This window comes from Macaca mulatta, chromosome 3 (genome assembly GCF_049350105.2).
Source record: "Macaca mulatta isolate MMU2019108-1 chromosome 3, T2T-MMU8v2.0, whole genome shotgun sequence".
Classification (NCBI taxonomy): Eukaryota; Metazoa; Chordata; class Mammalia; order Primates; family Cercopithecidae; genus Macaca; species Macaca mulatta.
This window is the reverse complement of record NC_133408.1, coordinates 44382485-44409414: the sequence shown is the minus strand read 5'-3', so window position 1 is coordinate 44409414 and position 26930 is coordinate 44382485. Positions and strand designations below refer to the sequence as shown.

The following is a 26930-nucleotide window of genomic DNA, read 5'->3' as shown; positions in this document are numbered from 1 at the left end:
TCCACCTGGGACCGCGGCACTCCCCTCACCGCGCGCGCCGCCAGGGGGCGCCCTCCCGAGAGCGCCCCTGGGCCGAGGCCGGCGCTTGGCCCCTGCGGGCCGCCGTCTCCGTGCCCGGCATTCGGCCGCCGTTCGGCTGCGCGGCGGCGGCTCCCGCGGCTCCTGGCGGCGCCGCAGTCGGACCTTTGGGCGCCCGCTGGCCGGCGGCAGCGGCGATGGCACCCTGAGCAGGCAGGGAGCAGGCAGCGGCAGGCGGGCAAGCGGGCGGGTGCCGCAGCCCAGGCCCGTGTCGCGCCTCTTTGTCTCCACGGGCAGCGGCTCGGCCCGGGGCCCCGGGCGGAAGTGAGACGCGCTCGGCGCGGGGGCCGCGGCGGCCGCATCATGAGCGACATCCGCCACTCGCTGCTGCGCCGCGACGCGCTGAGCGCCGCCAAGGAGGTGTTGTACCACCTGGACATCTACTTCAGCAGCCAGCTGCAGAGCGCGCCGCTGCCCATCGTGGATAAGGGCCCCGTGGAGCTGCTGGAGGAGTTCGTGTTCCAAGTGCCCAAGGAGCGCAGCGCGCAGCCCAAGGTGCGGCCCGAGACGGTCGGGTGCCCGGGCGCCGCAGGCAGGCGGGCGGGCCTTTTCCCCAGCGATGCAGGGCTGTGTCAAGCCGCGGGCGCCCCACGTCCAGGAGCCCCGCGCTCGCGCTTGGCCTCGCTCCTGCAGCAGCCCGCAAACCCCTCTCCGGGTCCTGCAGTGTTGCTCAGCTGCCTGTCCAGTCTGCGGGGCGTGTGACAGCCGAGTCTTGGTGTTAAAGGGACAAACTGGGGACTGCCCGCTCTCTAGAAGTCTGTTGGGCTGTTACCGAGAGGCTCGTCCTGAGCCCTCCAGGAGGATGTATAATGATCTGTATAGCTTTCCTCTTACATCTTTTTCTTTTTTCTCTCTCTTTTTTTTTTTTTTTTTTTTTGTGGTGAGACAAGGTCTCACTGTGTTGCCCAGGCTGGAGTGCAGTGGTGCAATCACAGCTCACTACAACCTTGAACTCCTGGGCTCAAGTAATCCTCCCGCCTTACCCTTCTCAGTAGCTGGGACTACAGGCATGCACCACCACCATGCCCAGCTAATTTTTGGATGTTTTGTAGAGCTGGAGCCTCCCTGTGTTACCCAGGCTGATCTCAAACTCCTGGGCTCAGGATTCTCTCTCCTTGGCCTCTAAAGTGTTGGAATTACAGGTGTGAGCCACAACGCCTGGCCTATATGACTTTTTTCTAAGAGTAACAGCAAAGATCTCCCTGACACCCGAGCTTTACAAAGGGCGAAAAGTTCTACGGGGAAAAAAACTTTTTTCCTGTTTTCCTTTTTTTTTTTTGGAGACGGAATTTCATTCTGTCACCCGGCTGGAGTGCAGTGGTACGATCTCGGCTCACTGCAACCTCCACCTCCCGGGTTCAAGCGAGTCTCCTCCCTAAGCCTCCTGAGTAGCTGGGATTATAGGCGCACACCCACCATGCCCGACCAAGTTTTGTATTTTTAGTAGAGACGGGGTTTCACCACGTTGGCCAGGCTGGTGTCGAACTCTTGACGTTGTGATTCGTCCGCCTCGGCCTCCCAAAGTGCTGGGATTACAGGCGTGAGCCACCGCGCCCAGTCTGTTTCCTGTTTTTTTTTAACGTACGAGTTAATAAGTACGTTACAGCCACATTTCTTAACGCTTTTCCTGGATTTCTTTTGCAGAGACTGAATTCACTTCAGGAGCTTCAACTTCTTGAAATCATGTGCAATTATTTCCAGGAGCAAACCAAGGACTCTGTTCGGCAGATTATTTTTTCATCCCTTTTCAGCCCTCAAGGGAACAAAGCCGATGACAGCCGGATGAGCTTGTTGGGAAAACTGGTCTCCATGGCGGTGGCTGTGTGTCGAATCCCGGTGTTGGAGTGTGCCGCCTCCTGGCTTCAGGTACTGCTCAAGAGAGACCCTCGGCCGGGTGCAGTGGCTCATGCCTGTAATCCCAGCACTTTGGGAAGCTGAGGTGGGCGAATCACTTGAGGTCAGGGGTTCGAGACCAGCCTGACCAACATGGTGAAATTGTGTCTCTACTAAAAATGAAAAATTAGCCTGGCATGATGGTACATTCCTGTAACCCCAGCTACTCAGGAGGCTGAGGCACGAGAATCGCATGAACTCAGGAGGCAGAGGTTGCAGTGAGCTGAGATGGTGCCGTTGCACTCCAGCCTGGGTGACAGAGCAAGACTCTGTCTCAAAAAAAAAAAAAAAAAAAAAAAAAAAGAGTCTGACCCTGAGAGTCTCTGAAGAGGAATTGAGGAGTTTGCTGTTTGGAATTCTCATTGAATTGGATTTCTGGAATTTTTGTTTGTTTGTTTGTTTGTTTGTTTAAATTATTCTTTTAGGCCGTGCTTAGTGGTTCACACCTGTAATCCCAGCACTTTGGGAGGCTGAGGAGGGGGCAGATCACTTGAGGTCAGGAGTTTGAGACTAGCCTGGCCACCATGGTGAAACCCTGTCTCTACTGAAAAAACAGAAATTAGCCAGGCGTGGTGGCTCTCGCCTGTGGTCCCAGCTACTTGGGAGGCTGAGGCAGGAGAATCATGAACATGGGAGGCGGAGGTTGCCGTGAGCTGAGATCACGTCACTGCACTCCAGCCTGGGTGACAGAGTGAGACTCAGTCTCAAAAAAAAAATTTTTTTTTAATTAGGTCGTGTTTTTTTTTCTTTTTCTTTCTCGTTTCTTTTCTTTTTTTTTTTTCCTTTTCTTTTTTTTTTTTGCAAGATGGTTTCAGTCTGTCCCCCAGGGTGGAGTGCAGTGGTGCAATCTTAGCTCACTACAACCTCTGCCTCCTGGGCTCAAGTGATTCTCCTACCTCAGCCCACCAAGTAGCTGGGACCACAGGCAAACATCACTATGCCTGGCTAGTTTTTGTATTTTTTGTAGAAACGGTTTCACCGTGTTGCCCAGACTGGTCATGAACTCCTGAGGTCAAGCGATCCTCCTGCCTCAGCCTCCCAAAGTGCCGGGATTATAGGCATGAGCCACTATGCCCGGCCTAAGAACAGGATTTTGAGAGAAATTCAGCAAGTACTGCTGTAAACAAACCTTTTCATCATGTGACAGTTCACAGACTTTCCTGAATCTCTTCAATATGATAGCAGCTGTTAATTTTTACCTGTGGCGTCTCACCTGGGATCCTGTAGGGTTACAAAAGTTGTCATTTCCTCACCTGAAGGCAGAAATGATGTTTCCTAAGTAAACTGTAAAACAAGAGCCGGCAGATGTTGTATGTAAAGGGCGAGATAGTGAACTGTCTTAGGCTTTGCAGGTCCTGTAGTCTCTTTCACAGCTACTCTGTCCTTCTAGTGCAAGAACAGCTTTAGACAGTAGGCAAACAAATAATCATGGTCACGTCTCAGTGAAATATTGTTTACAGAAACGGGTGGTGGGACAAATTTGGTCTGTGGGATGGTTTTTTTGTTTTGTTTTGTTTTTTGAGAGAGTGTTGCTCTGTCGCCCAGACTGGAGTGCAGTGGCATGATCTCGGCTCACCGCAGGCTCCGCCTCCCAGGTTCACGCTATTCTGCCTCAGCCTCCCAAGTAGCTGGGACTACAGGCGCCCACCATCAGTGGTGCCTGGCTAATTTTTTTGCATTTTTAGTAGAGATGGAGTTTCACCGTGTTAGCCAGGATGGTCTCGATCTCCTGACCTCATGATCCGCCTGCCTCGTCCTCCCAAAATGCTGGGATTACAGGTGTGAGCCACCATACCCAGTCAGGTGTTGGGTTTTTTTTGTTTTTTTTTTTTTTTGAGACGATCTTGCTCTGTTGCTTATGCTGGAGTGCAGTGGTGTGACCACAGGGCTCACTGCAGCCTCAACCTTACCAGGCTCAAGCCATCCTCCTGCCTTGGCCTCCCGAGTAGCTGGGACTACAGGTGTGTGCCACCACACCCGCCTAATTTTTTCAATTTTTTTTTTTTTAGTTGGAGTCTTGCTCTGTCACCCAGGCTGGAGTGCAGTGGCACGATCTCTGCTCACTGCAAGCTCTGTCCCCCGGGTTCACGCCATTCTCCTGCCCCAGCCTCCCGAGTAGCTGGGACTACAGGCGTCTGCCACCACGCCTGGCTAATTTTTGTGTGTGTGTGTTATTTTTAGTAGAGACGGGGTTTCACTGTGTTCACCAGGATGGTCTCGATCTCCTGACCTCATGATCTGCCCACCTTGGCTTCCCAAAGTGCTGGGATTACAGGCGTGAGCCACCGCACCTGGCCCATTTTTTCTATTTTTTATAGAGATGGGTTCTTGCTGTTACCCAGGCTTGTCTGGAACTCCTGGGCTCAAGTGATCCTCCCACCTCGGCCTCCCAAAGTGTTGGGATGACAGGCATGAGCCACCATGCCCAGCCTGGTCAGGGGGCTTTAGATTGCCCACCACTGCTTCAGTGTAAGCCTTTAACTTTTTTTTTTTTTGAGACGAAGTTTTGCTGTTGTTGCCCAAGCTGGAGTGCAGTGGCGCGATCTTGGCTCACCGCAACCTCTGCCTCCCAGGTTCAAGTGATTCTCCTGTCTCAGCCTCCCGAGTAGCTGGGATTACAGGCGTGCCCCACCACGCCTGGCTAATTTTCGTATTCTTAGTAGAGACGGGGTTTCACCATGTTGGTCGGGCTGGTCTCGAACTCCTGACCTCAGATGATCCACCTGCCTCGGCCTCTCAAAGTGCTGGGATTACAGACGCGAGCCACCGCACCCTGCCCCATCAACATCTTTTTTTCATCTTGGAAGTGGTTCTGCCAGTTCTGATGGTATTCACCGTGTGTGCATAGTTGCTGGTCTACTCACGACATCTGTAGTTACGTGGACTGTGTGGCTTCTTTCCAGCGGACGCCCGTGGTCTACTGTGTGAGGTTAGCCAAGGCCCTCGTGGATGACTACTGCTGTTTGGTGCCGGGATCCATTCAGACGCTGAAGCAGATATTCAGTGCCAGCCCGAGATTCTGCTGCCAGTTCATCACCTCCGTTACCGCGCTCTATGACCTGTCATCAGGTAAACTTGAAACAGGTTATTTCTATGAAAGAAGCTTCCATCAATGGCTAGTTTTATTTTCTGCTGAATACCCAGGTGAAGTGTCCAGTGAATGCTTTGGCCATTTTGTCTCTTAAATGTATATTTTTATTTTTATTATTTTTTGAGATGGAGCCAGTTGCCCAGGCTGGAGTGCAGTGGCGTGATCTGTGCTCACTGCACCTTCCCCCTCCCGGGTTCAAGCAGTTCTCCTGCCTCAGCCTCCCGAGTAGCTGGGACTACAGCCAGCATGCGCCACCACTCACAGCTAATTTTTTTGTGTGTTTTTAGTAGAGATGGGGTTTTACTGTGTTCCAGGCTGATCTCAAACCCCTGACCTCAAGTGATCTACCCACCTTGGCCTCCCAAACTGCTGGAATTACAGGCATGTGCCACCATGCCCAGCTGAGTTTTTATTTTTTTATTTTTTGAGACGGTTTCACTCTGTCACTCTGGTTGGAGTGCAGAGGTGTGATCCCAGCTCACTGCAGTCTCTGCCCCCAAGCCTCAAGTGTTCTCCCCCCGCACTCAGCCTCCCGAGTAGTTGGGACTACAGGTGCATGCCACCGCGCCCAGCCAATTTTTGTATTTTTTGTAGAGACGGAGTTTCACCATATTGTCCAGGCTGGTCTTGAACCCCGAGCTCAAGCAATTCTTCCCCCTCAGCCTCCTGAGTAGTCGGGACCATAGGTTTGCACCACCATTTCTGGCTAATTTTTTATATTTTTTTGTAGAGATGGAGTTTCACCGTGCTGCCCAGGGTGGTTTCGAACTCCTGGACTCAAGCAATCCTCCCACCTCGGCCTCCTAAAGTGTTGGCATTACAGGTGTGAGCCATTGCACCCGGCCTGAAATGTGTGTTTTTAATTTAGGCTAAAAGCTAAAGGTGTGGGCCACCTGGATGTGTGCAATTTGCTAAGGGGGAGCTATTCTTAGTGATCCCCATTTGCCTGAGGTGCAGTGGTCCAAGTGGCAGGCAGCCCAGAAAGCGAGGGTCTGCTGTCTGGTGAGATGTGACCCACTGCCTGGACATATGACTTGACTTTTTATCTTCCCCCTACTTTCTTTATTTTACTTTTTTGGATAGAGAATCTTGCTCTGTTGCGCAGGCTGCTGTAATACGGTGGTGCAGTCATAGCTCATTGTAGCCTCAAAACTCCTGGGCTCAAGTGATCCTCCCACCACAGCCTCCCGGGTCGCTGGGACTGTAGACACACACCACCAGGCCTGGCTGACAAAACCTGCTTTTCTGCTGCTGTTTTCGGTTCATCCTTCTCTGCCCTTGGCTGTTGCTGCTCACAAGGCTGACAAATAGTCTCTCTCTCTTCCTGGGTTGATAGCCAAACCAGCAGTTTGAAAGCCTTCAATGGCATCTGTCATTTTTATTCAGTCCAGTATTGGTCTGCCACCAGCCTGCTGACTTTTTTTTTTCTTTTTTGTTTTTTTTTTTTGAGACAGAGCTTCACTCTTGTTGCCCAGGCTGGAGTGCAATGGGGTGATCTCGGCTCACGCGACCTCCACCTCCCGGGTCCTGATTCAAGCAGTTCTCCTGCCTCAGCCTCCTAAGTAGCTGGGATGACAGGCATGCGCCACCACGCCCAGCTAATTTTTGTATTTTTAGTAGAGACGGGGTTTCACCCTGTTGGCCAGGCTGGTCTTGAACTCCTGACCTCGTGATCCACCCGCCTCAGCCTCCCAGAGTGCTGGGATTACAGGCGTGAGCCACAGCACCCGACTTTCCTGACTATTTTTGAGACTTCTTTTTTTTTTTTTTTTTGAGATGGAGTCTCCCTCTGTCGCCCAGGCTAGAGTGCAGTGGCGTGATCTCAGCTCACTGCAACCTCCGCCACCTGGGTTCAAGCGATTCTCCTGCCTCAGTCTCCTGAGTAGCTGGGACTATAGGCGTACGCCACCACGCCCAGCTAATTTTTGTAATTTTAGTAGAGATGAAGTTTCACCATATTGGCCAGGCTGGTCTCGAACTCCTGACCTTGTGATCCACCTGCCTCAGCCTCCCAAAGTGCTGGGATTACAGGTGTGAGCCACCACGCCCAGCCGAGCCTTCTTTTATCTGTCCTTTTTTTTTTTTTTTTTTTTTTTTGTGAGACAGAATCTCACTCTGTTGCTCAGGCTGGAGTGTAGTGGCATGATCTTGGCTCACCGCAACCTCTGCCCTCTGGGTTCTAGCGATTCTCTTGCCTCAGCCTTCTGAGTAGCTGGGATTATAGGTGTGTGCCACTACACTTGCCTACTTTTTGTATTTTTAGTAGAGACGGTGTTTCACCATGTTGGTGAGGTTGGTCTTGAACTCCTGACCTCAGGTGATTCACCCGGCTCGGCCTCCCAAAGTAATGAGATTACACGTGTGAGCCACTGTGCCCGGCCACCTTTTTCTTGTTGTTAGACTTTTTAGCTCTCTCTTTTTTTTTTTTTTTTTTTTTTTTTGAGACGGAGTCTCGCTCTGTCGCCCAGGCTGGAGTGCAGTGGCGCGATCTCGGCTCACTGCAAGCTCCGCCTCCCGGGTTCACACCATTCTACTGCCTCAGCCTCCCGAGTAGCTGGGACTACAGGCGCCCACAACCGCGCCCGGCTAATTTTTTGTATTTTTAGTAGAGACGGGGTTTCACCGTGGTCTCGATCTCCTGACCTTGTGATCCGCCCGCCTCGGCCTCCCAAAGTGCTGGGATTACAGGCATGAGCCACCGCGCCCAGCTTTTTAGCTCTCTTGAGAAAGTTTGTGTGGCAATATTGTGAACATGTAAGCGCATGCCATATTTATATGCTAATTTCTTTTTTTGTTGTTTGTTTTTTTGTTTTTGTTTTTTGAGATGGAGTCTTGCTCTGTCGCCCAGGCTGGAGTGCAGTGGTGCCATCTTGACACACTGCAAGCTCCACCTCCCGGGTTCAAGCGATTCTCCTGCCTCAGCCTCTCACCCGGCTACTTTTTTGTATTTTTGGTGGAGACAGGGTTTCAGTGTTAGCCAGGATGGTCTCAATCTCCCGACCTCGTGATCCGCCCGCCTCGGCCTTGCAAAGTGCTGGGATTATAGACGTGAGCCACCGTGCACAGCCACAGATGCTAATTTCATACTCTCCTTTTCCTAGCAGTTTGCCTGTGGAATGGGAGGCAGGTCGTGGGGAGCAGGGCCATGCCGCTGCAGTGGGATTTCCCCTAGCTCTCTCCTCCAAAGGCTTCCTAAGAGCTGTTAACATCTGGGAGAGGTATTCAGGCCTTTCATCTTCCAGTAAGAAAGATTTCACTGAACCCAGCTATGGTATCATAGTTGCCTTTTTTTTTTTTTGAGATGGAGTCTTACTGTGTCACCTAGGCTGGAGTACAGTGGTGTGATCTCCCCTCACTGCAACCTCCACTTCCCAGGTTTAAGCGAGTCTCCTGCCTCAGCCTCCTGAATAGCTTGGGCTATAGGTGTGCACCACCATGCCTGGCTAATTTTTGTATTTTTAGTGGAGTCAGGGTTTCACCCTGTTGGCCAGGCTGGTCTCGAACTCCTGACCTCAAGTGATCTCCCTGCCTCAGCCTCCCAAAGTGCTGGTATTACAGGCATTAGCCACCGCACCCGACCTACCTTTTATGTCATTGGTTATTCCAGGCCAATGAGTACAGAAATTGGCCTTGCCATTGGGAAGGGAAGGGATGAGTTAGCATATGGAACAGGAAAGAATATTCAGGGAATGCCACTGACACAGCAGAGCAGATCTGAAACACAGTGTTTTTCTCTTAAGCCAGGAAGTCCATTGAGGAGTTGATGATTTCTCAAGTCACTGCCACACAGCGGTGGCCCTGGAAGTCACCATCTGAATGGTGATTGAAGCTGATCTTGGGCACTTCTGGTAACAGGAGAGCATTCTTGGGGGAGGCTATGTCTTCAAAGCACAAAAAGGAAGATACTCACATAATAATATCCCCCCTTTCGGGAATGGTGCTGAAAACGCGGGACTCTAGAGACCCTAACTGGGATCCTAAAGACTGAGGACTCACGAAGTGCACACGCCAACGTGTATGCTGAGGGCACACCTGCACAAGTGTGTGTGCACACACACGCATTACCTACAGGCTGTTGGAGATCCCTCAGCTCAGATCTCAGGGGGCAGGGATACACTGGAGAGGTGGATATGACCCTGGCGTTGCCCAGACAGAAACATCTCTGTGGAATCAAGAGGCTGCACACATGGCCAGTCGCAGTGGCTCACTCCTGTAATCCCAGCACTTTGGGAGGCCTAGGTGGGTGGATCACTGAAGTCAGGAGTTCGAGACCAGCCTGGCCAACATGGCGAAACCCCAACTCTACTAAAAATACAAAATTAGCCAGGTGTGGTGGCAGGCGCCTATAGTCCCAGCTACTCAGGATGCTGAGACAGGAGAATTGCTTGAACCTGGGAGGCGGAGGTTACAGTGAGCCAAGATCACTGCAGCCTGGGCGACAAGAGTGAGACTCTGTCTCAAAAAAAAAAAAAAGGTGGCGCACAGGACAGCAGCTGCTCCCCGCTGTAGCCATTGTCTCACCACAGTAGGTAGGCAGGGCTGTTCATATTCCCAACAGTTGGCAGGAATCATCTCAGATGGTAGGCACAGCCCCAGAGAGAGGGGGCTGAGGACCCACTCCTGTGAACACAGCCAGCCTAAGGGCATTGCACACCAAGCCCCACATGTGCAGTACAGCCTCCCGATTAAAAGCCAGGCTGCTGAGGTCAGATCTGGGCCATACGCTTTTGTGTGTGTGTGTGTGTGTGTGTGTTTGTTTTCCTGAGACAGGATCTCACTCTGTTGCTCAGGCTGTTGTACAGTGGGATAACAACAGCTGACTGCAACCTTGACCTCCCAGGCTCAATGATCCTCCTACCTTAGCCTCCTGAATAGCTGGGAATATAGGTGTGCACCACCACTTCCTGCTCTATATATATATATATATATATATATATATATATATATATATTTTAAGACGGAGTCTAGCTTTATCGCCCAGGCTGGAGTGCAGTGGCGTGATTTCGGCTCACTGCAAGCTCCACCTCCCGAGTTCACACCATTCTCCTGCCTCAGCCTCCTGAGTAGCTGGGACTACAGGCACCTGCCACCACGCCCGGCTAATTTTTTTGTATTTTTAGTAGAGACAGGGTTTCACCGTGTTAGCCACGATGGCCTCGACCTCCTGACCTCATGATCCACCCGCCCCTTCCTCCCAAAGTGCTGGGATTACAGGCCTGAGCCACTGTACCCGGCCACTCCTGGCTAATTTTTAAGAATTTTTGTAGAGATTGGGTCTCATTGTGTTTCCAGGGCTGGTTTTGAACTCTTGAACTCAAGTGATCGTCCCACTTTGGCCTCCCAAAGTGCTAGGATTGCAGGTGTGAGCCTGGGCCACATACTTTCAATGAATCCTGTGGAAATCACTTGACATGACTGTGCCTCAGTTTCCTTGTCCTTTGCATGAGACTAACCGCTGGGGTAGAGGGAGGATTAAATGCATTCGTCTGTGTAAAGCATTGAGACCTGTGCCAAGTGAGGCGCGTTCATGTGTGTAGAGTGTTGAGACCTGTGCTGGGTTAGATGCGTTCGTCTGTGTAGAGCGTTGAGACCTGTGCCGGGTTAGACGCGTTCGTCTGTGTAGAGCGTTGAGACCTGTGCCGGGTTAGACGCGTTCGTCTGTGTAGAGCGTTGAGACCTGTGCCGGGTTAGACGCGTTCGTCTGTGTAGAGCGTTGAGACCTGTGCTGGGCTCATAGGAAGCCCAGACTAAGTGTCACCATCTGTTCTTCTCTGTCTAGGCCACAGAGCCTGCCAGGTCTCAGGGATCATATCTCCTAGGGTTGCTTAGATGAGGGTTCCAGGTTTGGGGTTGGGGCAGCCCTTGGCAGCTGCCAGATGACTGATGGGATTCTGAGCTGGTCCCTGAAGGCCACCATTGCTGTCACTGCCCCATACAGGAGACACTGAGCACAGGGAGGACACATACTTAGGAGGGAAGGGGTGACGTGTGGCAGTGTGGGATAGAAAAAGCGTGGAATTTTATCTAAATTAACATGCAGGAGGACATTTCTCCAAAGCATGGTGGAGTTCCAGGGAATTGTAGACTTAGGTAGTTCTGCAGCCTCTCCCTTGCTCCACTGATGTGACTGGGCACTGGGATGTGACAGTGACTGAGATGAGAGTCCCAGTCCCCCTGGAGTGGACGTCCTAGGAAAGGAGACAGAAGGTAGCTAAGCCAGGAGGCGTGATCCGGACCATCAGGCGGGCAGTTCCGTGGGCCCTGGGGTCATGCTCCCTCTCTCCCTGTCCTTGAGGCCAAGAGCACTCCTGACCTAATGGTCTTTATTCGCAGATGACCTCATCCCACCTATGGACTTGCTTGAAATGATTGTCACCTGGATTTTTGAGGACCCACGGTTGATTCTCATCACTTTTTTAAATACTCCGATTGCGGCCAATCTGCCAATAGGATTCTTAGAGCTCACCCCGCTCGTTGGATTGATCCGCTGGTGCGTGAAGGCCCCCCTGGCTTACAAAAGGAGAAAGAAGCCCCCCTTATCCAATGGCCACGTCAGCAACAAGGTCACGAAGGACCCGGGCGTGGGGATGGACAGAGACTCCCACCTGTTGTACTCGAAACTCCACCTCAGCGTCCTGCAGGTCCTCATGACGCTGCAGCTGCACCTGACCGAGAAGAATCTGTACGGGCGCCTGGGGCTGGTCCTCTTCGACCACATGGTCCCGCTGGTGGAGGAGATCAACAGGTTGGCGGATGAACTGAACCCCCTCAACGCCTCCCAGGAGATCGAGCTCTCGCTGGACCGGCTGGCGCAGGCTCTGCAGGTGGCCATGGCCTCAGGAGCTCTGCTGTGCACGAGAGGTGGGTGCCTCCCTGGCCCAGGCCTCCTGGTGCGGGGACACCACCGCCCTGCAGAAGGAAGAGGGGATCCTGGACAGACACTGTTTTTGCTTCATTTAGGACTTCTTTTCCTCCTAGTGAACACAGGGGAGGAAGGTACCCCAGCGGCGCCCCCTGCACTCCACCCTCCCTGCTTACCCCGTCAGGGTCCTAACATCTCACAGATGGGAGGTCTTAGTGTTGCCCAGGACTGGGGACTCCTTGAGAGCCTAGATAACTTTCCTTTCGAGGAACCCGTTTTCTTTTTTATCTTTTTTTTTTTTTTTTTTTTTGAGACAGAGTCTCGCTCTGTCGCCCAGGCTGGAGTACAGTGGCCGGATCTCGGCTCACTACAAGCTCTGCCTCCCGGGTTTATGCCATTCTCCTGCCTCAGCCTCCCGAGTAGCTGGGACTACAGGCGCCTACCACCACGCCCGGCTAATTTTTTGTATTTTTTTTTTTTTAATAGAGACGGGGTTTCACCGTGTTAGCCAGGATGGTCTCGATCTCCTGACCTTGTGATCCACCCATCTCGGCCTCCCAAAGTGCTGGGATTACAGGCTTAAGCCACTGCACCCGGCCTATTTTATCTTACTTTAATTTATTTATTTATTGCGATGGAGTCCCCCACTATTGTCCAGGCTAGAGTGCAGTGGTGCCATCTCGGCTCATTGCAACCTCCATCTCCTGGGTTTAAGCAATTATCCTGCCTCAGCCTCCTGAATAGCTGGGACTACAGGCATGCGCCACCACAGCTGGCTAATGTTTGTATTTTTAGTACAGACAGTTGCACTATGTTGGCCAGGATGGTCTTGAACTCTTGGCCTTGTGATCTACCCACCTTGGCCATCCAAAGTGCTGGGATTACAGGCGTGAGCCACCGTGCCCGGCCCCCTTTTTCTTTTTCTGTGTCCTTTTTTATTTCCATTTCTCTTTCTTTATTTTTATGAGATGGGGACACTCGCTCTGTTGCCCAAGCTGGAGTGCAGTGGCACGATCATAGCTCACCACAGTCTGCAACTCCTGGGCTCAAGCAATCCTCCTGCCTCAGCCACAGAGTAGCTGGGACTACAAGTGTGTACCACCACACCTAGCTAATTTTTTAAAAAAATTTTTGGGCTGGGTGCGGTGGGTCACACCTATAATCCCAACACTTTGGGAGGCTGAGGTGGGCGGATCACGAGGTCAGGAGATCAAGACCATCCTGGCTAACACAGTGAAACCCCATCTCTACTGAAAATACAAAAAAAAAATTAGGCGTGGTGGCGGGTGCCTGTAGTCCCACCTACTTGGGAGTCTGAGGCAGGAGAATAGCATGAACCCAGGAGGTGGAGCTTGCAGTGAGCCGAGATCGCGCCACTGCACTCCAGCCTGGGCTACAGAGCGAGACTGCATCTCAAAAAAAAAAAAAAAAATGTGTAGAGTCAAGGTCTCACCATCTTTCTTGTCCAGGCTGGTTTCAAACTCGGGCTCAAGTGATCCTCCCGCCTCAGCCTCCCAAAGTGCTAGGATTACAGGCATGAGCCTCTGTACCTTTCCTTGTCCTTTTTTATTGAGGCATATTTTTTTTTTTTTTTTTTTGAGATGGAGTCTCGCTTCTTTGCCCAGGCTGGAGTGCAGTGGCCCGATCTCGGCTCACTACAACCTCTGCCTCCCGGGTTCTAGCGATTCTACTGCCTCAGCCTCCCAAGTAGCTGGGATTAGAGGTATGTGCCAGCACATCTGGCTAATTTTTGTATTTTTAGTAGAGACAGGGTTTTACCATGTTGGCCAGGATGGTCTCAAACTCCTGACCTCAAGTATCCTCCCACCTCAGCCTCCCAAAGTGCTGGGATTACAGGCGTGAGCCACTGCATCTGGCCTTGAGGCATAATTTATACACAATACAATGACGTGGGTTAAGGGCAGGATCTGATGAGTTTTGACTAATGGTTACACTCATGTGACCACTTCTCCGTTGATAACAGACAACATTCCCACTGCCTGTGGGTTTTTTGGTCTTTGTTTGTTTTGAAGATGAGCTCTTACTCTGTCACCCAGGCTAGAGGGCAGTGGCACGATCATAGCTCACTGCAGCCTCGACCTCCTGGGCTCAAGTGATCCTCCCACCTCAGCCTCCTGAGTAGCTAAGACTACAGGTGCGTATCACCACACCGGCTAATTTTTAAATTTTTTGTAAAAATGAAGTCTCGCTATGTTGCTCAGGCTGGTCTCAAACACCTGGGCTCAAGCGATCCTCCTGCCTAGGCCTCCCAAAGGGCTGACATTACAGGCAGGAGCCACTGTGCCAGCCTCATGGCCTGTTCTGAGGTTCCTTCATTATCCTGCATTTCAGTCCTTGGACTCTCCCTGGAGAATGATATGGTGCTAATGATATGCTTGGGTTTGCGTTTTAGCAACTGCCTCACTCAAAAGGTTGCCTATGGTGCCAGGGGATGGCCGTGGGTTTCCCGTCTTACTGCTGCTCTTAGATTGCCTTGGGTGCCTGATTGCCCAGGGAGAGCCCAGCCTCTGGGCTTTTTCCAGCCATCTGACAAATTGCCAGCAGGGCTGCCTCCTTTCCTAAGTGCCATCTTTTGTTTGGGGATGGGTTTTTTATTTTTTTTATTTTTATTTTTATTTTTTATTTTTTATTTTTTTTGAGACGGAGTCTCGCTCTGTCGCCCAGGCTGGAGTGCAGTGGCCAGATCTCAGCTCACTGCAAGCTCCGCCTCCCGGGTTCCCGCCATTCTCCTGCCTCAGCCTCCCGAGTAGCTGGGACCACAGGCGCCGCCACCTCGCCCGGCTAATTTTTTGTGTTTTTAGTAGAGACGGGGTTTCGCCGTGTTAGCCAGGATGGTCTCGATCTCCTGACCTTGTGATCTGCCCGTCTCGGCCTCCCAAAGTGCTGGGATTACAGGCTTGAGCCAGGGGATGGGTTTTTTAAAGCAAAAATTGGAGACAAGGAGAACTCAGATTCTATTTTTTTTTTTTTTTCTGAGATGGGGTCTCACTCTGTCACCCAGGCTATAGTGCGGTGCCACGATCTCGCCTCACTGCAACCTCCCCCTCCCGAGTTCCAGCAATTCTCCTGCCTCAGCCTCCCAGGTTGCTGGGATTACAGGCATGCACCACCACACCCGGCTAATTTTGTATTTTTAGTAGAGACGGGGTTCCTCCATGTTGGTCAGGCTGGTCTCAAACTTCCGACCTCAGGTGATCCGCCCGCCTCGGCCTCCCAAAGTGCTGGGATTACAGACATGAGCCACTGTGACCGGCCAGGGAATGGATTTTTTAAAGCAAAAATTGAATACAAGGAGAACTCAGATTCTTCTTTTTTTTCTTTTTTTTTTTTTTCTTGAGACGGGGTCTCACTCTGTCATCCAGTCTGGAGTGTAGTGGTGTGATCTCGGCTCACTGCAATCTCCCTCTCCCAGGTTCAAGCAATTCTCCTGCCTCAGCCTCCTGAGTAGCTGGGATTACAGGTGCCCACCACCACTCCTGGCTAATTTTTATTTTTTAGTAGAGATGGGATTTCACCATGTTGGTCAGGCTGTTCTCAAACTCCTGACCTTGGGTGATCCACCTGCCTCGGCCTCCCAAAGTGCTGGGAATACAGGCATGACAGGCATGAGCCATGGTGCCCGGCTAGAACTCAGTTTCTTTTTTTTTTTTTTTTTTTTTTTTTTTGAGACGGAGTCTCGCTCTGTCCCCCAGGCTGGAGTGCAGTGGCCGGATCTCAGCTCACTGCAAGCTCCGCCTCCCGGGTTCACGCCATTCTCCTGCCTCAGCCTCCCGAGTAGCTGGGACTACAGGCGCCCGCCACCTCGCCTGGCTAGTTTTTTGTATTTTTTTAGTAGAGACGGGGTTTCACCGTGTTAGCCAGGATGGTCTCGATCTCCTGACCTCATGATCCGCCTGTCTCGGCCTCCCAAAGTGCTGGGATTACGGGCTTGAGCCACCGCGCCCGGCCGGACTCAGTTTCTAAATGACACTAGGGAAATGTAGTATGAGGCACTCTTGCTGTCTTGCTAGCATCCTTACAAAGAATACCAGTGTGTATTTCCCCATGTTATCTCCAGTATGTTTGTTAATCTTATATGTCCTTAATTGCAGATGACCTGAGAACCTTGTGCTCCAGGCTACCCCATAATAAGTAAGTATCCTCAAGACTCCTAGCTGGGCCAGCTTGCTGGGGCAGGGTGGAGGGAGGCAAGACAGGGTGAACCCCTTTGTCCTGGGTTCTTTGGGGAGAGCCCGGTAAGGACATGATGAGAAGTGGGGCGTGGATACGATCAGATAACGCCCGTGAACAGAACTGAAGTAGAAAGTAAACCCGAAAAACGGTCATCATGCTGGAAGTCCCTGAAAGAGGCCAGTCCCTAGTGAGCGTGCACCTGTCGAGTTGTTGAGTGGTGGGTGTGGCGCAGGGGGCCCTCTGTTGGTGACACTGTGAACTGCACAACCATTTGGGAAGTCTGGCTGAGCCACAGCCCTAGAGCACTCTGCCAGCGCTTGGCCATCAGGTGGCACGGACCTGGGTTCTGAGCGTGGCCCTGTCTGGGATTGGCTGTGATGCTCGGGAAGTCTCTTGACCTGTCTCTGTGCCTCAGCTTACCCCCTTGTAAAATGGGGGTGATACTGTTCCCTGACTCACAGGGTGGTAGTGAGGATGAGACGCAGTGGTGTTTGTGAATTTGTCATCCCACTCCTTGCCACGTGGAGACCTCCGCAAATGCAGTCGTCAGGTGAAAAGTGGGAACTGTGGTCAGATTCTGGAGAGAATCCGGGCCTTGCCACTTCCAAAAGTCCACACGTCCTTGGGCAGCTTCCCTGCCTTCTGCCTGAAGTCCTCATCTGTAACATCAAGAAAACCATGGGACCTGCCTCATGTTCCTCTTGCCTCCGCCAGCTTCTCACTGTAAGATTTTTGTGAGGAGTAAATGAGTAAAAACAGGCTAGGGCTTGGGCGTGGTGGCTCATGCCTGTAATCCCAGCACTTTGGGAAGCTGAGGAGGGTGGATCACCTGAGGTCAGGAGTTCGAGACCAGCCTGGCCAATGTGGTGAAACCCCGTCTCTACTTAAAATACAAAAATTAGCCGGGCATGGTGGTGCACAGCTGTAATCCCAGCTACTCGGGAGGCTGAGGCGGGAGAATCGCTTGAACCCGGGAGGTAGAGGTTGCAGTGAGCTAAGAGTGCGACACTGCACTCCAGCTTGGGCAATAGAGTGAAACTCTGTCTAAAAAATAAAAATAAAAAGGCCAGATGTGGTGGCTCATACCTGTAATCCCAGCACTTCGGGAGAACAAGGCAGGTGGATCACTTGTGGTCAGGAGTTTGAGACCAGCCTGGCCAACATGGTGAAACCCCATCTCTACTAAAAATACAAAATTAGCCAGGCATGGTGGTGTGCACCTGTAATCCCAGCTACTTGGGAGGCTGAGGCTGGAGAGTCACTTGAACCTAGGAGGCGGAGATAGCAGTGAGCTGAGATGGTGCTACTGCACTCCAATCTGGGTGACAGCCAGACTCAAAAAAAACAAAAAGGCTGGGCACAGTGGCTCACAACTGTAATCACAGCACTTTGGGAGGCCAAGGTGGGCAGATCACCTGAGGTCAGGAATTTGAGACCAGCTTGGCCAACATGGTGAAACCCCATCTCTACTAAAAACACAAAAGCCAAGTGGCAGGCGCCTGTAATTCCAGCTACTTGGGAGGCTGAGGCAGGACAATTGCTTGAACCCAGGAAGCAGAGGTTGCAGTAAGTCAAGACTGCACCATTGCACTCCAGCCTGGGCAATAAGAGCAAACCTCTATCTCAAAAAAAAAAAAAAAAAAAAAAATTGGCCAAATATGGTGGCATGCATTTGTTATCCCAGCTATTCAAGTGGCGGAGACAAGGATTGTTTGAGCCCAGGAGTTTGAGGTTGCACTGAGCTGTGATCACCACCATACTACCTAGGCAACAGAGCAAGACCCTGTCTCTTAAAAGAAAAAAAAGTGAAAACACAGAATGCACTTAAACTAGTACATGGCCTGTAGTGAATATCTAGTAAGTGTCAGCTGCTTTTTTTTTCTTTTTGAGACAGAGTCTTGCTTTGTTGCAGAGGCTGGAGTGCAGTGGCATGATCTTGGCTCACTGCAAGCCTCTGCGTCCTGGGCTCAAGCCATCTTCCCACCTCAGGCTTCCAAGTAGCTGGGACTACAGGTGTGTACCACCACAGCAGACTGATTTTTGTATGCACAAAAAATGTTTAGTACAGATGCAGTTACTAACTAGCAAAGAACTGGAAACAACTTGTCCTACAGCGTGGTGATACTTAAGTAAATGAGTTGTGATACATCAGGAGGATGGAACATAATGCATCTGCTAAAAATGGCAACTGACTGCTGGGGAGGCAATGTGAATGGTGGAAAGCAGAACTCCTGTGCACATGGACAGAGTTAATAGAAATGACAAAGTGAGCTTGGTGGGGTTAGTAATGTTCTTCCTTCGGAGCCCTCACACTGGTCTTTAGCGAGGAGAAGCAGGCTTCCAGGGGTAGGTGTTGGCGAGCAGTGTGGACAAAGGGGCAGCACGCGGCTTGGCAGCCCTGGGGGTGCACGTAGCGTTGGCCTGGCCCACTGGCTGTGTCAGGTCCAGCGGCAGAGCGCTGGGTAGCGCTCGCAGGCTGAGACAGACATGTATAACTCGAGTCCGGGATTCAGCCGGATGCTGGTCCACAGCCTGCAGAGGAACTGCATCTTGTATGAGGGTTGGGGACTCCCATCCGTGCCACACTTACTCTGCCAGGTTCTGCAAGGGAGGAGCTGGGGCAGCTGTCTGGGTGGGTACAAAGCCTGAGGGGGCAGAAGGCAACAGTCTCTGGGATGAGACTGTCCTGCCTGAGGTGTCATAACAGCAGCACAGAGAGATCACAGGGCCACCTCTCCCAGGGGCCCACACTCTTCCTCTCCTCTTTTTCCTTTTCTTTCTTTCTTTTTTCTTTTTTTTTTTTTTTGAGACAGAGTCTCATTGTGTCGCCCAGGCTAGAGTGCAGTGGTGTGATCTTGGCTCACTGCAACCTCTGTGTCCTGGATTCAAGTGATTCTCCTGCCTCAACCTCCTGAGTAGCTGGGACTACAGGTGCCCGTCACCATGCCTCATTTTTGTATTTTTAGTAGAGACGGGGTTTCGCCATGTTGGCCAGGCTGGTCTGGAACTCCTGACCTCAAGTGATCTCCCTGTCTCAGCCTCCCAAAGTGCTGGGATTACAGGCGTGAGCCACTGTACCTGGCCTCTTTTTCCTTTTTTTGGTCTGGGTTCTAGAAGTTTCCACAGCATCGGAGGACATTGCTGGTATCAGCTGGCACCTTTCCCCTCCTGCAGGAATCCCTTTGTGATAGTTCCCTTCTTTGTCCACCACTTTTATTTAACATTTTAGTGTTTTCTTCAGGGAATTTAAAAGACAGCAGGATACAAATCCTTTGTATTGTCCAAGTCTTTTAACTCGGGGTCAACATTAGAGCCCCCCTTTAATTTCTCAGCAGTCCCCTGCTGGTCCTGCTCTGGAGCCTCTGACTCCATTCCTTCCGAGGAGCTGGTGGCTGCCTCTTCTGACACAGATCTGGGGAGCCCTGACCTCCCAGGGGCAGGCCGGGCATGGCTGTTGGGGAAGGACAGGGGGTTGCCTGGAATACGATTTCTTTCCTTTTTTTTTTTTTCCCCGAGACAGAGCCTTGCTCTGTCACCCAGGCTGGAGTGCAGTGGCACGATCTCGGCTCACTGCAACCTCCACTTCCCGGGTTCAAGCGATTCTCCTGCCTCAGCCTCCCGGATAGCTGGGATTACAGACACCCACCACCACACCCAGCTAATTTTTGTATTTTTAGTAGAGACGTGTTTTCGCCATGTTGGCCAGGCTGTTCTCGAACTCCTGACCTTAGGTGATCTGCCTGCCTCGGCATCCCAAAGTGCTGGGATTACAGGTGTGAGCCACCATGCCTGGCCTACCTCTTAGATTTCTGACAGTCTCTGTGTTCATCGTCTTTCCAAATAGACTGGAAACTTCTTGAAGTGCTTTCTATCTCTGGCAGGGTGTGTACATGTTCAAATCATCACATGACCACAATTTGGCCTCTGCAGTACCTCCTCCTTGGGTTCGTTAATCTCTTGCTAAATTACTTACCCAGAGTTATTTAGTAGTAGTAACAGAAAGAAAAGGGGCTCAGAAGCGCTTTGGGCACTAAATGCACCAGCCCTCCACATACTTTCTGTTTACTGCCTGAACCCCTCCTGGGGGCCCTGGGTCCAAGCCTTTGTACTGTGGAGCTTGGGGGTTCAGTCTGTGACAGACCAGCCCCTTGACAGAGCACGGGGGAGTAGAAGGAGAGCAGGCAGGGCTGTCAGAAGGGTGAAATGGCTGGGAAAACGGGCTGCTGTGGGACCCAGTTAGGACAACGTGCAGGGACGGAGCCTTGGCTGAGGGACGGGATGTGAGTAGAACCCGGCAGGCAGGCCTTGGTGTTAGGAGAGACCAGCGCAGGTGCTGCAGACACGGGACCCAGCCGGAGCGAGATCCTGGGGCAGGTCAGGAGACGGGTGAGCAGAGCCCGTCTGTCTGCAGCAGAAGCTTCCAACGGGGGAAGCAAGGGTAGGGAGGAGGCCTGGGACCTGAAGCTGGGAGGGCCCCAGAGGGCCTTTTTTTTTTTTTTTTTTTTTTCCTTTGAGTCAGGTCTTGCTCTGTCTCCCAGGCTGGAGTGCAGTGGCACAATCATGGCTTACGGCTCACTGCAGCCTTGAACTCCTGAACTCAAGCAATCCTCCTGCCTCCAGCCTCCTGAGTGGCTGGGACTAAAGGTGTGCGCCACCACGCCCAGCTAATTTTTAGTTTATTTTCTGTAGCGATGGGGTCTCACTGTATTCTGTCTGGTCTTGAACTCCTGGCCTCAAGCAGTCGGCCTCCAAAAGCGCTGGGACTATAGGCGTGAGCCACCAGACCCGGCCAAGAGAGGTTCTGATTGGGGAGAACCTATGGGGAGTTGGTCCTTTCCGGCTGACACAGGACGGGGCAGGCCTCGCCTCGGCTGGGGGAGCTGGGGGTGATGAGCCAAGCCAGGGAGTTCTGGGGGGTTGGGGGATAATCCTGGGGAGAGTGTGGTTAGAAGGCAAGGGCGTGAGAAACTCGGGAGTCTGGGAAGGGCCCCGGTGTTGGAAAGTCAGGTTGAATTTGCGGGGAGGAGGATTCCAGGAAGTGGGGGCCGTGGTGTGCTGTACCACCAGCATGGGAGGTCCAGGCCTCTGGGGCTCAGGGGCCTTGGTGGGAGCGCGGTGGCGGATGGGGAGAGCGTGCGTGCAGCTATTCTCAGAGCCCCGGTGCTGGGTGCTGGGCAGGGTGGGGGGATCTGAAGCTGCGCGGGGCGGGGTGGGAGGTGGGCGAGTCCCGGAGGTCCTGGATCCAGGCCTGGGGCGTCCCCAAGGGGGCCGCACCGGACTCATTCTGGATTTCAGGACTCCGAATTTCGGAGTCATTTGCAAGGCCAGCTTCCTGGGGCTTCTACTTGGAATTCAGGTAGGGCGTGGTCATTCGCGGCTCTGAGGAGACTGTGGCCAGCTGTCCTGTGTGTCCCAGCGCAGCAGAGAGCTGCAGAGGCTGACATGGAGGCCGCCTGTGTGGGCTGTGCGCCCGGGAGTGCTGTGGCCGGAGCTCCGTGGGCCGTAGGCCCCGTGCAGAGCCCGCTCCCACGCATCCTCGCCTGTGGGGTCCTGGCTTTGCCACTGCTGCTCCGCGTCCACAGCCTGAACCTCCGGGTGGTCCGTGCCTGTGTCGGTGCCTCTCCCCGGTGGGGTGCGGGGTTCGGGGTCAGCCAGCCGTGCGCACCTGCGGAGTCCCCGGCGTCCGCCCGCCCTGACGCTTCTCCTTGTGTTCGCAGCCTCCTCCAGCTGGTGATCTCGGGTCCCGTGCAGCAGTCGCCTCACGCCGCGCTCCCCCCAGGGTTCTACCCCCACATCCACACGCCCCCGCTGGGCTACGGGGCCGTCCCGGCCCACCCTGCTGCCCACCCCGCCCTGCCCACGCACCCCGGGCACACCTTCATCTCGGGCGTGACGTTTCCCTTCAGGCCCATCCGCTAGGCCGGCCTGCGTGTGCCTTCTGTGCCCTCGCTGGACGAAGCCTTCCGAGAAGGAAGGGGTGGCCGGTCCCCCAGAAGAGAACCTCGGGGAAGTGGCCGGGTGGCCCCTCCCCGCCGGCAGAACCGTCTCGGTGTCACGGAGTCCAGTCGGTCGCATTCTTCGACATCCAGATTGGATGGTGAAGGGAAGAGTCCAGCCTCTGCTGAGAGCCTGCTGCGGGCGTTTTTAAAACATGCCGGACCTGGGAGCCTCTGTTCTCTGCGCATTTCAGACACACAGCCTGTGTGGCGAGGAGTGTGACGGGAGGAACCACAGGTGCAGGCCCATGTGTCTGGCCTCTTTCCTTGTGAAGACGATGTGTCCCCGCCAGAAAAAGTGGGCTCTTTCCGCAGCCCCGTGAGCTGAGCCCAGGCTGCGTAGTGACCACAAGCTTGTGTGCAGCGCTGCTCAGGGAAGCTGTCAGGAATTCCCCTCACCTCGGAAAGGAACTTCTCAGTTTTATTGGGGGTGTCTAAATTTTCCTTTCATATGTTCAAATAAATTTTTCTAAACAGTCATGTAGACTTTATGGAATGTATTTTTAACAGCTTCATAAATGTTGCTTCCAACTGCAGGCATTTCCTTCCCAATTTTTTTTTTTTTTTTTTTTTTTTTTTTTTTTTTTTGAGACGGAGTCTCGCTCTGTCGCCCAGGCTGGAGTACAGTGGCGCAATTTTGGCTCACTGCAAGCTCCGCCTCCCGGGTTCAATCGATTCTGGCGCCTCAGCCTCCCGAGTAGCTGGGACTACAAGTGTGCACCACAACGCCCTGCTAATTTTTTGGTTTTTTTTTTTACAGAGATGGGGTCTTGCTAGGTTGCCCAGGCTGACTTTGAATACTTGACCTCAAGCTATCTGCCCACCGTGGCCTCCCAAAGTGCTGGGGTTACAGGCCTAACCCACTGCACCTGGCCTGCTTCCCAATCTCGTGGTCATGGTAGTTTTTAGTCATTTCTTTTTATGGAAACAGCTTGGACACCCATGTCCCCAGCTAAGCCAGGCAGCTGAGGTCAGCGGGCATAGAGCACTCCCGATCTTTTTTTTTTTTTTGAGGCGGAGTCTCACTCTGTCAGTCAGGCTGGAGTGCAGTGGCGCAATCTCAGCTCGCTGCAAGCTCTACCTCGAGGGGTCACGCCATTCTCCTGCCTCAGCCTCCTGAGTAGCTGGGACTACAGGCGCCCGCCACCACGCCTGGCTAATTTTTTTTGTATTTTTAGTAGAGACGGGGTTTCACAGTGGTGTCGATCTCCTGACCTTGTGATCCGCCCACTTCGTCTTCCCAAAGTGCTGGGATTACAGGCGTGAGCCACCGTGCCCCACCTTTTTTTTTTTTTTTTTTTTAGACAGGGTTGCACTCTGTCACACAGGCTGGAGTGCAGTGGTGTGATCTCAGTTCACTGCAACCTCTGCCTCCCAGGTTCAAGTGATTCTCCTGCCTCAGCCTCCCAAGTAGCTGGGATTACAGGCGCCCACCATCACGCCCGGCTAATTTTTGTATTTTTAGTAGAGACAGGGTTTCGCCATGTTGGCCAGGCTGGTCTCAAACTCCCGACCTCAGGTGATCCACCCGCCTCGGCCTCCCAAAGTGTTGGGATTACAGGCGTGAGCCACTGCGCCCAGCCTGCTTCTGGTCTATTTGCTTTGGGTCACATTTCTTCCCTCAGGTACAAAACAGCCCTCAGGGATCTTTTTCCTACTGAAAAGGGAAGGTGTCTGCTTGGAGTCCTCCCTTAACGGACTGCAGGAGGAAGCAAAGATCAGGAACTATGTCACTGGCTCTCCTAGCCTGAAGTGAGAGATGGAAACTGCAAACATGGAGCATTAAAAGATGGAGCTTACCTTGCAGGGATGAAATTTAACCTGGGGCTGGGCATAGTGGCTCACACTTGTAATCCCGGCACTTTGGGAGGCCAAGGTGGGCGGATCACTTGCGGCTAGTAGTTCGAGACCAGCCTGAGCAACATGATGAAATTCTGTCTCTGCTAAAAATACAAAAATTAGCTGGACGTGATGGTGGGCGCCTGCAAAATCCCAGCTACTCAGGAGACTGGGGCAGGAGAATCGCTTGAACCCAGGAGGTGGAGGCTGCAGTGAGCCAAGGTTGTGTCACTGCATGGTAGCCTGGGTGACAGTGAAATTCTGGCTCAGAAAACAAAAACAGAAAAATGGCTGGGCGCGGTGGCTCACGCCTGTAATCCCAGCACTGTGGGAGGCCAAGGTGGGCAGATCACCTGAGGTCAGGAGTTCAAGACCAGCCTGGCCAACATGGTGAAACCCTGTCTCTACTGAAAGTACAAAAATTAGCCAGGTGTGGTGGTGTGCACCTGTAATCCCAGCTACTTAGGAGGCTGAGGCAGGAGAAATGCTTGAACCCCAATTGCTTCTTGTTGTTCTGACACAGAGTCTCACTCTTATCACCAGGCTGGAGTGCAGTGGTGTGATCTTGGCCCACTGCAACCTCCACCTTCCAGGTTCAAGTGATTCTCCTGCCTCAGCCTACCAAGTAGCTGGGACTACAGGTGCCTGCCACCACGTCAAGCTAATTTTTGTATTTTTAGTAGAGACGGGGTTTCACCATGTTGGCCAGGATGGTCTCGATCTCTTGACCTCGGACTGAGGTGATCCGCCCACCTCGGCCTCCCAAACTGCTGGGATTACAGGCGTGAGCCACCAGGCCTGGCTGATTATTTTCGTGCAATGTACTTCCCTGTCCTGGAACATTTTATGGCATTTATTAGGTGTTTGACCTGAAGAGTAACACCTGACATTTGCACACTAGGTCACTGCCAATGCATGCTTCTGTTTTTTAAAATTTTATTATTTTTATTTTCCTGTTTGTTCTATTCAGAGAATGCAAGTATTTCTAGGGAAGGACACTTGAGAAGGTGCTCCATCAAAATGAAGGGCAGCATCATCGATGCTCACTGGAGCATTAATCTCGGTGTGTCTCCCTAGTCTGCTGCTCCTCCCCAGAACAGAATCCAAACCTTTTCCATCATCTCCAGGAGGAGACAAACTTCCTGCCACCCCACAGCTGCCGTCTGGGAGCAGCTCAGTCTGTCTTACTCCACTCCTTTTCAAGGCACCTGCTCCTGGCCCACCAGCTTTTCCTCTCAGGCTCAAAGAATCAAGAATCAAATTGGTACTGGACTTCTCCACTAGCAGCTCTGGAAGCTAAAAGACAAACTGTTTGTTAATCGCACCATGGCACTCCAGCCTAGGAGATAGAGTGAGACTCTGTCTCAGAAAAAAAAAAAAACGCAAAAAAATTGTCTTTAACATTCTGAGGGGAAACAATTACCAATCTATAATCCATAGCCAATCTAATGTGAGAATAAAGACTTTGGCCAAGCGCCATGGCTCACACCTGTAATTCCAGCACTTTGAAAAGCTGAGGCCGGGCGTGGTGGCTCACGCCTGTAATCCCAGCACTTTGGGAGGCCGAGGTGGGCGGATCACAAGTTCAGGAGATCGAGACCATGGTGAAACCCCGTCTCTACTAAAAATAGAAAAAATTAGCCGGGCGCAGGGGCGGGCGCCTGTAGTCCCAGCTACTCGGGAGGCTGAGGCAGGAGAATGGCGTGAACCCGGGAGGCGGAGCTTGCAGTGAGCCGAGATTGCGCCACTGCACTCCAGCCTGGGCGACAGAGCGAGACTCCGTCTCAAAAAAAAAAAAAAAAAAAAAAAGAAAAGCTGAGACAGGGCTGGGCGCAATGGCTCACACCTGTAATCCCAGCACTTTGGGAGGCCAAGGCGGGCGGATCACAGGTTCAGGAGTTCAAGACCAGCCTGATCAATGTGGCAAAATCCCATCTCTACTAAAAATACAAAAATTAGCTGGGTGTGGTGGCAGGCACCTGTAATCCCAGCTATGCAGGAAGGTGAGGCAGGAGAATCACTTAAACCTGGGAGGTGGAGGGTGCAGTGAGCTGAGATTGTGCCACTGCACTCCAGCCTGGGCAATAGAGCAAGACTGTCTCAAAAAAAGAAAAGAAAAGCTGAGACAGGAAGATCACTTGAGCCCAGGAGTTCGAGGCTGCAATGAGCCATGGTGGCACCACTGCATTCCAGCCTGGGTAACAGAGCAAGACCCTGACTCAAAAAATAAAATATAAGAGACAGACATGGTGTGAGAACAGGGATTAGTGTGAGGCTAACAAAGGCAAATCCCGGAAAGATGGTGATGGGGGGTCCCAGGTTGACAGCCAGCAGCAGCCTGGACAGCATCCTGCCCAGTGTGGATCTGCGGAGAGGAAACCCCTGAAGAAATGCCCTAAGGAAACAGTGAAACAAATACTTTCCTGACCAGATTGACTAGGTGGAAAGTTGAGTTGGAAGGTATTTATAGCTCCAAAGGAAGATGTGGGAAGGCTTACTAAAAGATTCTAGGCGGGCGCTAATCCCAGCACTTTGGGAGGCTGAGACGGGCGGATCATGAGGTCAGAAGATCGAGACCATCCTGGCTAACATGGTGAAACCCCATCTCTACTAAAAAATACAAAAAAAAAAAAAAAACTAGCCGGGCGAGGTGGCAGGCGCCTGTAGTCCCAGCTACTCGGGAGGCTGAGGCAGGAGAATGGCGTAAATTTGGGAGGCAGAGCTTGCAGTGAGCCGAGATCTGGCCACTGCACTCCAGCCTGGGTGACAGAGCGAGACTCCGTCTCAAAAAAAAAAAAAAAAAAAAAAAAAGATTCTAGCTGGGGCCAGGCATGCTGGCTCGTGCCTATAATTCCTGCTCTTTGGAAGGCTGAGGAGGGTGGATCACTTGAGGTCAGGAGTTTGAGATCAGCCTGGCCAACATGGTGAAACCCCGTCTACTAAAAATACAAAAGTTAGCCAGGTGTGATGGCACATG

General features: G+C 52.3%; 1 protein-coding gene across 5 annotated transcripts; it reads left to right on the top strand.

Moving 5' to 3' along the window:
• The first annotated feature begins 119 nt into the window (after positions 1-119).
• Positions 120-22594, top strand: INTS15 (integrator complex subunit 15). Of its 5 annotated transcripts, XM_077996151.1 has the most exons (7): positions 120-573; positions 1723-1944; positions 4875-5040; positions 11396-11923; positions 16037-16076; positions 16580-16841; positions 21836-22594. In XM_077996151.1, exons 1-7 carry the CDS (start codon positions 382-384, stop codon positions 22217-22219), a joined length of 1794 nt encoding a protein of 597 aa, XP_077852277.1. In that variant the 5' UTR covers positions 120-381; the 3' UTR covers positions 22220-22594. The 5 variants fall into 5 exon arrangements, with proteins under 5 accessions (XP_077852277.1, XP_077852278.1, XP_014988748.3 ...); XM_077996152.1 differs by lacking the exon at positions 1723-1944; XM_015133262.3 differs by lacking the exon at positions 16580-16841.
• The last annotated feature ends 4336 nt before the right edge of the window (positions 22595-26930 follow it).